Genomic DNA, 14,168 nt, shown 5'->3' on the forward strand with positions numbered 1-14,168 from the left:
GTTCTGGCTCACAAATGAATATATCCAACAAAAACAGCAATGACGCTGCTGTTAGCTTTTAAGCAGTGTATCTCTGAACGCAAATAATGCAGCAACACGTGCAGAGAGTCCATTTAACAACACTCACCCCGGGTTTACACCGGTTGCGTGTGCGGTGCGTCTTGACTGCGTGCTCCGGACGGGTCAATTTTTTGGCCAATCCACACCGGCTCCGCACAGCTGCGGTCCGGCAGCTCCGTCGCCGCCCACTTCCCAACGTGTCTCGCGTGACCGCGCAGTCATGTGGCATTAAAAACAACGACAAACACACAGAAAGTCTGTGCTCAACAGAGAAGCAGAAAGAGAGGTGGCCTTTTTTTATTTTGTGGCTTTCTACCTCCAATATAAACCTCTCCTCGTCCATGTTCGCTGGTGTCTAAACCGTGAATGAGCACCTCGCACGTTAACTCCAGGCCCGTCTACGCCCACATCACGTTTTGCTAGCATGCTTGCGAAATAGGAGCTGGCGAGTGTTTTATCTTGAAAGCTAACCGGAAATTTATTTCGAAACTGCGTCGGTCTTCCTGTCCCGCTCGATGTGTTTTGTGCTACCTTGCCATTTGCCGGAGGCCTACCGCTGCGGCGTCCGGCAAAAATAGAAAATAGGTCTATCCTTGCGGAAGGGCTGCGGCACGCTGCAGCTGAGACGCAGTCGACACGCAACGCACCCGCAAGCGGTGTAAACTGCACCATTCGAATGAATGGAATCTAATTGCTTGCGTCGCCGGAACGCACCGCAACCGCACCGCAACCGCACCGCAACCGCAACCGGTGTAAACCCGGGGTCACAGGTATTTAAAGTTAAAGTACCACTGATTGTCACATCCACCTTTATTCTCTGTAAAGAACAGACAAACATTCCATGTCTTATTCTGCCCCAGGTGGCTAAGACACACACACCAGAATTAGCAACATGCATTGAAGGAGAAAATTAATTTGGTCTTTTTAATTCAGCTTAATTATGTCATTACTGTATGGTTTTATAAAGTATGCCGAGTGATTCATGACACGAAGCCTCGTATAATTACGCGGACTGAGCATAAAGTAGGTTTACCGTTGATCATCGGCGTCAGTACTGATGGTCCTTCTCATTCCGTGCGTTTTTGTGAGGCTTCGCGTCATAATGCATTCACAGAAAATGCGGACGCACTCGGCGAAAGGTGGGCACCGTCGATGACTGTAAATTGACGATTGATGGAAGTGCTCATTTCTGTTATTAAATATTTAAAAAATTGATATTTAAGCAGACGCTTAACTTTGTATAGCAAAAAGTCTGCTAGCTTAACGCTAAACTTAAAATGCTGCAGACCAGCTTGCCAATAGTATCGGTGTCACAGTGTAAATCTTTTGAATTATATATATATATATATATATATATATATATATATATATATATATATATTTATTTTATTTTATTTTATTTTATTTTAAACTTATAAAAGGCAAGATGTGGGCGGCCCGGTAGTCGAGTGGTGAGCACGTCCGCTTCCCAGTTCTGAGGTCTCCGGTTCGAGTCCCGGCTCGGACCTTCCTGGGTGGAGTTTGCATGTTCTCCCCGTGCCCGCGTGGGTCTTCTCCGGGTACTCCGGTCTCCTCCCACATACCAAAGACATGCATGGCAGGTTAATTGGGCGCTCCGAATTGTCCCTAGGGTGTGCGTGTGAGTGTGGATGGTTGTTCGTCTCTGTGTGCCCTGCGATTGGCTGGCAACCAGTCCAGGGTGTCCCCCGCCTACTGCCCAGAGCCAGCTGAGATAGGCGCCAGCAGCCCCCGCGACCCTTGTGAGGAATAAGCGGTCAAGAAAATGGATGGATGGAAAGGCAAGATGTGTCACTACAACACACTTCCTTAACAACACGTACTACTTTCCTAATAGCCAGAGCTTTGGCACCATCTCGTGGCATATTAAGGAATTGCAGGAAGAGGAGAAATGAGGATCACTTCCACAGCAAAAAAAAAAAAAGCCAAAATGTGAATTTATGTGAATACTGCCACAACTGAAGCCAATTATTGTCATTTTAACAAAGACTATAATAACAAAATTAAATTTTATATTACAAAAATAAAATAAAATAAAATACAACCAACCACAGTACTTTTCAAAAGATGTGTACTCATGCAGGATACAATGTTAGCTGACCAAAGTCTTGAAATTAATAATCCAGGAAGTAAATACAGGTTAATGGATGTGTAATCAGAAATTCAATAAATGCTAAACAAATACAATTTGGCTGCTCATTCATCACCCATGTTAATCGCTATGGCAACAGAGAGTTTTTCGAGGGGGATGGAGCACTCAAAGAAGACATCCATCCAGTCGCCCGTTAGCCATTATTCTCTGTGTATGATCTCAAGAGGGACACAAATTACAAAGTTTGCCTGATGTACCCGTGCTTGATGCTGGGTTACTCACTCTCTCACGCAGTCGTCCTCATGTTGCCACAATCCAGTCCAAAGAAAGAGCACACTTTGGTTAGTTAGGTAGACCAACAGGGAAAAACAATGTCAAATAGTCACACCTGAGACCTTATAACACTAACGAGTAGGGGTGTGCTCAAAAAATTGATACGGAAATATATCGTTGCGGGCCTCATCACAATACACGTATCGATACGCAGGCGTCAGAATCGATATTGCTCGTTAACTTTAAATCGGCAGTTCACGTTTGCCTTTGCGGCTTGCATTGTACCTAAAAAATCAAAACCAGCAGCGTCTTTGAAGTTAATTGCCTTCAATTAATGCAAAAATAGCTCACAGTTGATTGGACACTGTGTCTTGCTAAGAAAAATGAAAGCAGAGGAAGAATGTCAACATTTATTTATTGATAAACTTAACATGCCACGTGTCTCAGTGTACCAATTTTCCTATATTTTGTTTAAAAAAATAATAAAATGGGTCTTATTTGGGATACATATGTATCGCGATACGTATCGTATCGTGGCCCCTGTATCGTGATACGTATCGTATCGTGAGGTTGGCGGCAATACCCAGCCCTACTAACGAGTTACATGGCACTCGGGAGGGAAAGTCATCTGGACATTTTCAATTAGGGGTGTACTCACTTTTGGTGACAGGGGGTTAGCTATTAATGACTGTATTTTGAGTTATTTTGAACAAACAAACTGTTTAAACTGATTTTCAGCATTTCATTTGTCCTTTTTAGGACGGCGAGGCTTGTACAAGTCGCCCCTTCTCCACTATATAAATTGAAAATAAAATTAGCCTTTGGATAGTTCGCTGGCATGGCCGCTTTAGAACGCCTTGTTGTCAGCTGTGAGTGCAGAGAAAGATGAAAGAGAAAGCTTTTTTTTTTTTTTTCTTTTACAGTCCGACTTGACAGCTATATTGACAAGGGCTTTGTGCTAGTGTGGCCGCTTTAGAGCGCCTCGTTGTCATAGAAAAGCCCCACGACAACCCCGTGGGATGTATTCCAGCCACCGGAGGCTTTAAGCATTTAATATTTTCATGGCTCAAACATGAAGGATTGTTAACACTCTTCTCTGAGGTGTGTCACAAATTTAGAACACATTAATTTTCATTTTATAAGAACTTTAAGGACCGTAGAAGCCATGTTTAAAGTCAAGTCAAAAATTTTCTTTACAAAAATATATGTTATATTATATATATGTTATATATATCGATGCACCCCCACTAGTCACGTTTGTGGAATATGAATTAAGCAGCAAAATCCACTCGTTTTTAACCATCTCAGGGGGCGGCCATTTTGACTTGTACTGTCACTTGTTCTCAACTGAAAATGACACAGTGCCTAAGGGCTCAGCTTGTGAACGTCACATGACCAACCCCAGAAAACAGGTGAGCCTTATTAGTTGTTATGCTGCATTCAAGGATGGTCGGAAGTCGGATATATCCGAATTGTTTTTTCCGGGTCCCGACCTGAAAGTGTTTGAGGCGAAAGTAAGCAACCAAAATGGCGGATAGTGATAAATTGTTTTTTATTTTGGTCCTCAAAACTCATTTTGACCTCCAGCAAACTTACCTTTTTGCAATTTTGATTCATTTATTGCTTTAATCTTATTTCATAAGCATTCCATACAGTTAACTGTATAATTTCATGCAGGGAGATAGCGGCATACAATCACATACGTTGTGTTACGTGAAGTTATGACAAATATTTTTGAATGAAGAAAGCTATCTAGTTATATATTCAAGTAAATTGTGTTTTACCAGTCAAGGTCTGTGGTCGCCATTCTCGACTGACGTCACTTGTAGTCCGTCGGTGAAATCGGGGTCCTTTTTTTTCCCGACTTCGCAGATGGAATTTCCAAGTTCCCGTACACACTTCCTGGTTTGAACTCGGAAAATCCCGACTTCCGACCATCCTCGAATGCAGCATTACCTGAGCATTCCTTTCAGTGTCCCAAAGACGTATTTCTACGTTTTTGTTTTTTTTGCTAGACTGGCTTTGATGCAGCCTCTCAACTGCAAAGAACGGTTGTAGAAAGGGTAGTTATTACACAAACGGCCAGCAGGTGGCAGCAGAGCAAATGAGATCAACCAGGGCTATGTTGAGAAAAAGCTCAATTACTCAAAATAGGTTTGTGAAAATACCTATATTCTAATGCTAATTGCTGCAAAACGGAAACAACTACAACATAAAACATACTTTTTAAAACATACTTTTTTTTCCTGATGAAAGAAGAGACTTTAGTCTTTCTTTTGATAGGTTCCAAGTTTTTATAGCAATAGAACACAATATTCTGTGGTCCTTGCAAAATCAGTCAAAATCCAGTAAAACAGCCTGGAGCGAACGGGATTGCTTCTGTGAATATGGCTGGGAGTGAATGACTTAAAAAGTGAAAAGAAAAATGGAGCAACAAAGGTGGTGTGATGACCTCGTGAGTGGGCAAGGAGAGCCCCAGTCACCAAACACACATATAAATGAGAACACTCACAAGCAGTTGCTTTTTCATTTTCCTATATTTCAGCACAGTTCAAATTGTGTTACTGTTAATGTACAGCCTTTTACAATAATATCAAATGTGATTTTTTAGGAATAAAACCTCTAGCTCATTTTTGATATTTTCAATGTTTACTGTATTTTTGAGGCGGTGTAAGATGTTTGACAAGCGCTAGTGTAACCCTCAACTTGACGGACAAGATGTTGCAAAATCAAAGCACAAGCACACATGAAAAATTCACTTCAGACGAGAGAAAAGGTCCATTGTAGAGCGAATTTCGGGCTTTTGTTCTCATTCCGTTCAATAGCTCCACTTCAGTGAATACAAAATGTCATCTTACTTTATCAGTCACAAAGCCACGTTTCAGTTGTTTTTTTCCCCAAAATTTTAGCGCATGTTTAATCTCTTGATTGAAAACGAATGAGTTGAAACCCATTGCAGTGTGAAATTGTGATTTATTCTTTCCGTATGTCTGTTTTAAAGGATTTCTAAAGAAACCTTCACTTTTCTATCTGTAACAGGCTTGGTTGAAATCATAAATAAATAAATAAATAAATAACAGTACAGTATCACAACAGAGACTTTTTATATCCCTCTTCCACAAGAATGTATCATGCATATAATTTATTACGGTCAAGTTTGGTTGAAAAGCCCTTCAAGCTGTTTTGTTTTGTTTTTAAAAAGTCTGCGTTATGAACATTTAATGACAAGTAATAGCTTTTTTTAGACAGAGGCAGCATTCGGAGCTGACCTTGGTGCTGCCAGACACTCCGCTCAGGTCTTTTGGAAAACAAAATAGGGTTTTATCCACGAAAACCAAGTCTTTAATAATTAAATGATTCACTTGCATGACTCACATCCCTCATTTCCTGTAGAGGATATAACCACAAAATAAAATACTGGCTAAAAAAAAATAATTCACAGGATTTTCTTTTTTTTTTTTTCCAATTAGATTTTATTTATGTGTCTCAGTGCAGAAAAGTTGCACAGCTGCCATTATTATCATTGACACTCATCGTACATTTTATTAGGTACACTTGCACACTCCAACATGTATCAAATGCTTTTTTTGTTAATTATCACAGACGGTTTTGATTTTTACAATATTTTGCTTCTAATGTATCTCTTTTATTGTATTGTTCAATTTTCAATTTTCCTTGTTGTCACCAAAGAAGTTATTATTCTACTGTACTTTTTTTTTTCTCACATTTGAAAACACAATGGACAAAAAGTCACAGCACACTTGATATCCATTTTAAAATATATAAAATATATTTTAAATCTCTTTGTTTTGGGGGGGTGGTTCTATCTCATGCAAATGCAGAGACTTTTCATCTGTGTTCCCAACTCGCCCCTCTCCTCTGTTCCAGTGCACTCGCACTGGGAGGTGATGAGCACCCGCTTGGCTGCTTATAACTCAGGGGTAGAGAACCCTGGTCCTCGAGAGCCACTGTCCTGACTCCTTCCATGTTTGCCTCCACCAATACAGCTGATTTGATGAACTGGATCGTTATCAGGCTTCTACAGAGCTTGCTGATGATGATAATGATGATAACGAGTCAGCTGTGCTGGAGGGAGACATGGAAAACAGGCAAAACAGCGGCTCTCGAGGACCAGGGTTCCCTACCCCTGTTATAACTGCCGGATATCCCTTCACCTCACTCTCACATGAGCAAATATATGAGCCGCTGTTTGTTGTGTATTCATGTGACTGTTTGCTGAGGGGTTTTTTTTTATACTGTGCTCCTCCCTTACAGGAGCATAGTTAAGGACTGTTTGTTTTCCTCCCTCCCACTTTCTTATGTTTTCTCTTTTTTCATCTCAGAACCGGGGCGTCGTTTATGGTGACCCGTCAGGCTTCCCGTTCTTTCTCCCTCTGTTGGTCTTTTTTTTTTTTTTTTTTTTTGCACCTTGTCATAAAACGATAATGAAGCTATTCTGATTCTGAGTACTTATCATAATAAACTGGGCGGAGCTAACACATGCATTCAAACAAGTGGCTAATCAGATTTGCCAATTTTAAGCTTAAGCTTTTGTTGGTTTGGCACAATCTCTTCCCAGATTTTTCCACCAATACATATATTTTTTTTTTTCTTAGTTTGGAGGTTTTGTAGAAGCAAATCCCCATTTTTCGTGGAAAATCCATATTGGAGATTTATGATCCATCCATCCATTTTCTTGACCACTTATTCCTCACAATGGTCGCGGGGGCACCAGGGCCTATCTCAGCCGGCTTCAGGCAGTAGGCGGGGGACGGCCTGGACTGGTTGCCAGACAATCGCAAGGAGATTTATCAGATTTATCAATTTTTGGAAAGTTTTGCAGTTTTTCATAATAGCTTAATTATATAAACAATATATATTTGGGGCGGCACGGTAGCTGACTGGTTTGCATGTCCGCCTCCCAGTTCTGAGGACTCGGGTTCGAGTCCAGGCTCCGGCCTTCCTGGGTGGAGTTTGCATGTTCTCCCCATGCCCGCGTGGGTCTTCTCCGGGTACTCCGGTCTCCTCCCACATTCCAAAAACATGCATGGCAGGTTAATTGGGCGCTCCGAATTGTCCCTTGGTGTGCTTGTGAGTGTGGATGGTTGTTCGTCTCTGTGTGCCCTGCGATCGAATGGCAACCAGCTCAGGGTGTAGCCTGCTTACTGCCCATAGCCAGCTGAGATAGGCGCCAGCAACCCCGGCGACCCTTGTGAAGAGCAAATGGATCAGAAGATGGATGGATGAATGGATGGATGGATGGATGAATATATATTTGCTAGCTTAGTGTCAAGGATGGTTTTTGCGTGGATGTGATGGAGGACCCAAATGCGACAAAGCAGGGCAAGGAGGCAGAGGTGAAATCAAAGAGGGATTTAATAGAACAAAAACAAGGAGGTAAACAAGGGACTGGTTAGAAACACCAAACAAATTCCGGGAAGGCAAACTTGGGAGGAACTATGGGGCAAAAATGTGGCAGCATTTCAGGAGGAAATAATAGTGAATTGACGCAGACCAAGGGGAGACAAGAGACTAAATACACACACACTAACTAATACAACAAGACACAACTTGGCAAGACACAAGTGGCAGAGGTTTCTGATTGGTTGACTCAAGAGGAGAGGGAGGCAAACACAGGTGGACATAATTAGATTTGATGAGACGCGGGAAGCCCACAAGAACAACATGACAAAACACAGATCATGACTAGAACACAAAAGAAACATGAGGACAAAAATCAAACCAAACCAAAATCAAACCCGAGCCATAAAAAAAAGTAACAAAATCAATCCAAACCCAACCCAAACCATGACACTTGCTTGATTGATTGTTTTTTTTCCGTGTTTAATACGTTTAAGTAAATAATAATAATAATAATAATAATAATAATAATAATAATAATAATAATAATAATAATAATTCAAAATGGCCCTTAATGCATCTTTCTATTTTTCTGTGTGCACTGTGCAGCCCTTGGAGGAAAAAGTTTGGCGGCCCCTGACTTAGCAGAACAATATTCGTCAAGCTAATCATACAGATACACTGCAGCTCTGCTTACCTTTTAGCTTTGACCTGATAGCAGCTTCTGGTCAGGTAAAAAGAAGACTCTAATGTGTGAATGGCTGTTTTCTTTATTTGTCTATATGTGCCATGAAATTGTGTGGCACTGGCGACAAGTCAGGTTGTATCCCACTTTTCTTCGAAAGTCAACGAAGATAGGTCGAAGATAAGCTGTTTAGAAAATTGTGCAAATGTATCTAATGCTATGGTCAATACTGTGTTTTTTTTTCTTCGTGTTTATTATTGTAATTCATCCTCAGTGAGTGACCAATAAACGCCATAACCCCCCCCCCCCCCCCCCCCCCACCCCATGCCCTTTTGATAAATGCTTTGCACTTAACGATTTGACTCTGCTTGTAGAAATTAGATCCACGGGGAGCGGATGGCGCTCGCATGCTGCCCGCACGCACGTCACAGTCTTGACATCAGCACTGAGCTTAAATACCCGCATCGAAAAGGAACGTGTACACGCAAGCAAGCGCGCGACCATGCGGGATAAAAACATGAAGTGAGCAGCAAGTGCACTTTCTGAATTTGTTTTGTTTTAATAGTCGTGGGATGACATGCTCTAAGCAAAACCCGTTGCGCCACTTTGTTGTTTTGTTTGTCTGAATGATGATCAACGACTCCATAGCGTGGGACACGAACGGTTCGGAGCCGGCACTCTCCTTGGGTCACAACCTCAACGCCTCCCCCACGCTGAGGCTCGAATCCCGGTCGCTGGTCACCTCGGCCACCATGTTCGCCGTGGGCGTCCTGGGGAACGTGATCGCCATCGTGGTGCTGTGCGTCTCCAAGAAGGAGCAGAAGGAGACCACCTTCTACACGCTGGTGTGCGGCATGGCCATCACCGACCTCCTGGGGACGTGCTTCACCAGCCCGGTGGTGATCGCCACCTACGTGGCGAGCCAGTGGCCCGGCGGAGATCTCCTGTGTCACTTCTTCTCCTTCTCCATGCTCTTCTTCGGCTCGGCCGGCATGTCCATCCTGTGCGCGATGGCCGTGGAGAGATACCTGGCCATTAATCACGCCTACTTCTACTCCCAGCACATAGACAGGACCATGGCTCGCTTGGCACTCCTCGCGGTCTACCTGGCCAACATGGTTCTGTGCGTCATGCCCAGTTTCGGCTTCGGGCAGCACGTCAAACACTTCCCGGGGACTTGGTGCTTCCTGGACTGGAGGGCGACGGATCCGCTGGGCGCCTGCTACTCGTTGCTGTACGGCGGGGTGATGCTGCTGTTGATCGCCGTCACGGTGCTGTGTAATCTGGCCGTTTGCAAGTCGCTGGTGGGGATGAACCAGAGGACCGGGATCGTCCGGGCCGAGGCGTGCGAGCAGGGCGGCTCCAGGAGGCGCTTCCCCCGGCTGCAGTCGGTGTCCTCGGCGGCGGAGATCCAAATGTTCTGGCTGCTCGTTTTCATGACCATCGTTTTCCTGGTGTGCTCCATCCCTCTAGTGGTAACCAGCCCTTTTTTTCAACACTATTTAATTGTGTAATTTTATTTATTTATTTTATTATTTTTATTTATTTATCTGATTATATTATTTATTGGAGGATTATTATTATAGGATGATATATTATTTATTGATTATTATTTTTTATTTATTTATTTATTTTTGCCCTGCGATTGGCTGGCAACCAGTCCAGGCTGTCCCCCGCCTACTGCCCAGAGTCAGCTGAGATAGGCGCCAGCGACCCTTGTGAGGAATAAGCGGTCAAGAAAATAGATGGATTGATATTTATTCATTCATTCATTCATTCATTCATTCATTCATTCATTCATTCATTCATTTCATAAAAGTATGTTTAAACTGTGCTTTTCGAGCTTTATTGAATCAATAAAGGCTCACATTTTTCCGTTAGAAAAATGTCACAGCATAGGCTACAACAAAAAATGTCACAAAAATTATGAATATGAATATGCTACTTACAAATTGATTTATTGAAAAATCTGGTCGTGTTCACTAAGTGCATGGAACATAATGCTGATATATTCACAGGAAGTTTTGCCTTATTTTGTTGTATAGCAACAGGTGGATACAAAAGTCAGTTAACCTTAGCTGCCATCTAGTGGACCAGCAATGATGACGGAATGACATAGCCAGCTGAACAAAGATATATTTAAAGTTATATTTTTGAAGAATGAAAAGCGGAAAATTGTACACATTGTATTTCTGAGCTCTTTTGATGATGTGTTCAATGAGAATGGGAAATAAGGGAATATTGGCAAAAGTACTCTCTTATTAAGTGTAAAACGTGACGTCAAACACCAGTGAAAGTATTGATTCAACTCCTGTGCTGTAGAAAAAAAAAAGAAAAAGAAAAAAACTCCAGGTGGAGGAGTGGAACCGTCACTTGCCTTCGGTGTCGGTTGGCGTGGGTTCGCTCCTCCGCCTTGGAGACCCTATGTGGCTTACATGACGTAAGCTTGTGTGAGTGAGTGAAAAAAAAAAAAAAAAACTCCTGTGCTGTAAATATAAAAGTACTGACTGTAATAATACACAAGTAAAAACAAAACATTTATACTGAAACTGTCATTCATATACAATACTATTTGATAACTTGATGCAATGAACACAACTTCTCCCATCCATCCATTAATGCAGGTGTGACAAACTGCTGTCCTCGGTGCCCGGAGTCCTGCAGGTTTTATAGATTTCCCTACTCGAAGGGAAGCTGATTCCAATCAACAGGCTCGTTTATCAGGCTTCTGCACAGCTTGCTGATGAACTAATCATGAATCAGCTGTGTTGAAGAAGGGAAATATCCAAAACCTGCAGGACTGCGGCCCTCAAGGACCGGATCTCACCACCCCAGCATTTATCCATCTGTCCATCCATCCATCCGTCCATCTGTTCTCCCATCAATCCATCATCCGTCCATCCATCCGTCTGACAGTTATTTGTCCATCCAACTGTCCTCCTATCCATACATGCATCATCCATCCATCATTCCATCCATTTCTCTGTCGATCCATCTGTCCATCCAGCCATCCGACACCCGTTTGTCCATCCATCTGTCCATCTATCATCCATCCGTCCATCCATCCATCCATCCATCCATCCATCCATCCATCCATCCATCCATTTATCCGTTGATCCATCTCTCCATCCGTCCGTCCGTCCACCATCATCAGCCCATGCATCTGTCCGACAGTCATTTGTCCATCCATCCATCCATCCATCCATCCATCCACCCAGCCATCCATTTATCCGTCGATCCATCTCTCCATCCGTCCGTCCGTCCACCATCATCAGCCCATGCATCTGTCCGACAGTCATTTGTCCATCCATCCATCCATCCATCCATCCATCCATCCATCCATCCATCCGTCTGTCCATCCATCCATCCATCCATCCATCCATCCATCCATCCATCCATCCATCCATCCGCCCAGCCATCCATTTATCCGTCGAGCCATCTCTCCATCCGTCCGTCCGTCCACCATCATCAGCCCATGCATCTGTCCGACAGTCATTTGTCCATCCATCCATCATCCATCCAGCCAGCCAGCCAGCCATCCATCATCTCCCATCCATCCATCCATCCATCCATCCATCCATCCATCCATCCATCCATCCATCCATCCACATCTAAGTGGCCAGCGTTGCCAGTGCCAGTTGGTCTAATGCAACATACAGTATTTTAGTTCTAATCAGTGAACAACGGGCATCAAACCCTCTGAATCATCTCCAAGTTCCCACGTCATGGCTCAGATGTGCCTCTGCCATATCACAATTCTTGTGTGCGACTTCCGTGCCTCATGTTAAGGTACTCAAAGGCGACCCTTTGGCCATAATTGAAGTCGGCTGTGAACACTCCCACAGCAGCGCAGCCCTCACAGATTTGCCAGCCTTGCACTTGTCGGTGAAATTACCAACATTAAGTTTAACCTGCCTCTGCACAGAGATAAACCCTACTGCACGCCATTTTCAAAATAGGTTTAGATGCTATATCAAGTTGCTATCTTAAATTGTCTTTCTCTCCATGTGTCAGGTGAGAATCTTCATGAATCAGCTTTATGACCCTGCTTATATTTCCGCCGGAGGGAAGCCCGACTACCGCAGCGACCTATTGGCCATTCGCTTCGCCTCCTTCAACCCCATTTTGGACCCGTGGGTGTACATCCTTTGCCGGAAGAACCTGCTCCTGAAGGGCTGCGGGAAGCTGAAGCGGGCGGTAACTCGTGTGAAAGAGAGTAGCGGAGACCATATAGGCTGGGTCGGAGGTCAGGACTCGCCTCCGTCGTTCAACACCAACGACACCAGCTACGCGTCGATACGCAGGAAAGACCCGCGGCAGTCGACGGCCGGCGGCGACGCGCCGTCTTTCACCAAGTTCGCCATGAGACACGGATGGGAGTACGACACAGCTCGGGTCAACTTCCACCCGTTTAGCGTGGAAGCGAGCGCGGCAGCCGTCGGCGAGCACGAAGTCGAGGGTGATGCAAAGCAGCAGCAGGTGGATTCTGTGAAGGCCTCACCGGGACAGCCGACCTCGACGCGTGTCATGACAGGCGAGATGGTCACGTGCATGTTTAGCACCCCGAGCTCCTGTCAGTCAGTGAAATGCATCTAATCTAATGCAGTGTTTCCCGACCTTTACTGAGCCAATTCACATATTTTAATTTGGAAAAATGTCACGACACATACAAAAAAAATATGATTTCATCTCAATTATTTACTCACAAATTTTCTATCATTTAGTAGGAATGGCAAAAGGTGGCTACACAGGTTCATTCAGATTCAGATCATTGATCACCAAGAAACATGAAAGCAACAATGACGAGCAAGGTGAGACAGAATGTGAAGCCTGATGGGTCACCTGAGATTTTTAGATGGGAAAAAAAATACATAAGGAAGGAGGAGGAGCAAAAAGTAGGCTCAAGCCTCTGCACCTTTAATAGGGGGCACAGTATGAACCAGGAAAACCTCAGCACGTAAAGCCACATAATAAAATACATTACAACAAAACCATTATTCATTACTAGGTATTTATCGTTTTTACACAGCCCTTTGTATTGGATCTAATTAGAATGAGCAGAATACTGTGTTGACCAATGAGTGTACTATTATTGCAAAGCAAACCAGTTTAACGTTTGAAATTAAACTTGCCGCACACGGGATAGAACAAAATGCACTTGTTTGGGTGTCGCCTAAATTTTTTATATTTTGCATCGTTTTAACAGCCTCTCTGATAATCGTGAAAGTCAAAAATTACAAACTAAACACGTTAACCAACTTGTGTTTTTGACAACATGAAAAGTGGATCCATGCCTGGACATGAAGGTGCTCTGTTCTTGTATCTTTTATTAGAAACGTGGACATTGTGAAAGAAGTGCTGGTCCAAAACTTCTGCACCAATTTCCACGCAAGGAAATGTGAACCAAAAAAAAATCACTTTTATACCCAATGGGTACAAACTAAACTTAACATGTACTGTATCAATTTGTGTCATTTGTTTGTGTGTTAACACAATGCATGATGGTGTTGAGATGTACTTTTTAAATGACGTGCTGCTAACCTTCTCTGTGCCATAGAAAAGTGATGCAGGCAAGGACAACTGAATGTAAACAACTTGTCAAAATCTTTTTTTTTTAAATCCAACTTGAAGTGTTTTGATATATTAAAAAAAAAAAAAACTTTTATGACGTGATGTTTT

The 14,168-nt window shown here is 43.1% G+C and overlaps 1 protein-coding gene across 1 annotated transcript in view; it reads left to right on the top strand.

Annotated features, from left to right (window-relative positions):
• ptger4c (prostaglandin E receptor 4 (subtype EP4) c) overlaps nucleotides 1-14,093 on the top strand; it is a 29,347-nt gene extending 15,254 nt beyond the window's left edge. Inside the window, exons 3-4 of the mRNA XM_077516110.1 lie at nucleotides 8,864-9,964; nucleotides 12,504-14,093. Coding sequence (XP_077372236.1) covers nucleotides 9,116-9,964; nucleotides 12,504-13,085 — 1,431 coding nt within the window. The 5' untranslated portion in view covers nucleotides 8,864-9,115 and the 3' untranslated portion in view covers nucleotides 13,086-14,093. The remainder of the gene's footprint in view (nucleotides 1-8,863; nucleotides 9,965-12,503) is intronic.
• The last annotated feature ends 75 nt before the right edge of the window (nucleotides 14,094-14,168 follow it).

This window comes from Festucalex cinctus, chromosome 1 (assembly GCF_051991245.1).
Source record: "Festucalex cinctus isolate MCC-2025b chromosome 1, RoL_Fcin_1.0, whole genome shotgun sequence".
Taxonomy (NCBI): domain Eukaryota; kingdom Metazoa; phylum Chordata; class Actinopteri; order Syngnathiformes; family Syngnathidae; genus Festucalex; species Festucalex cinctus.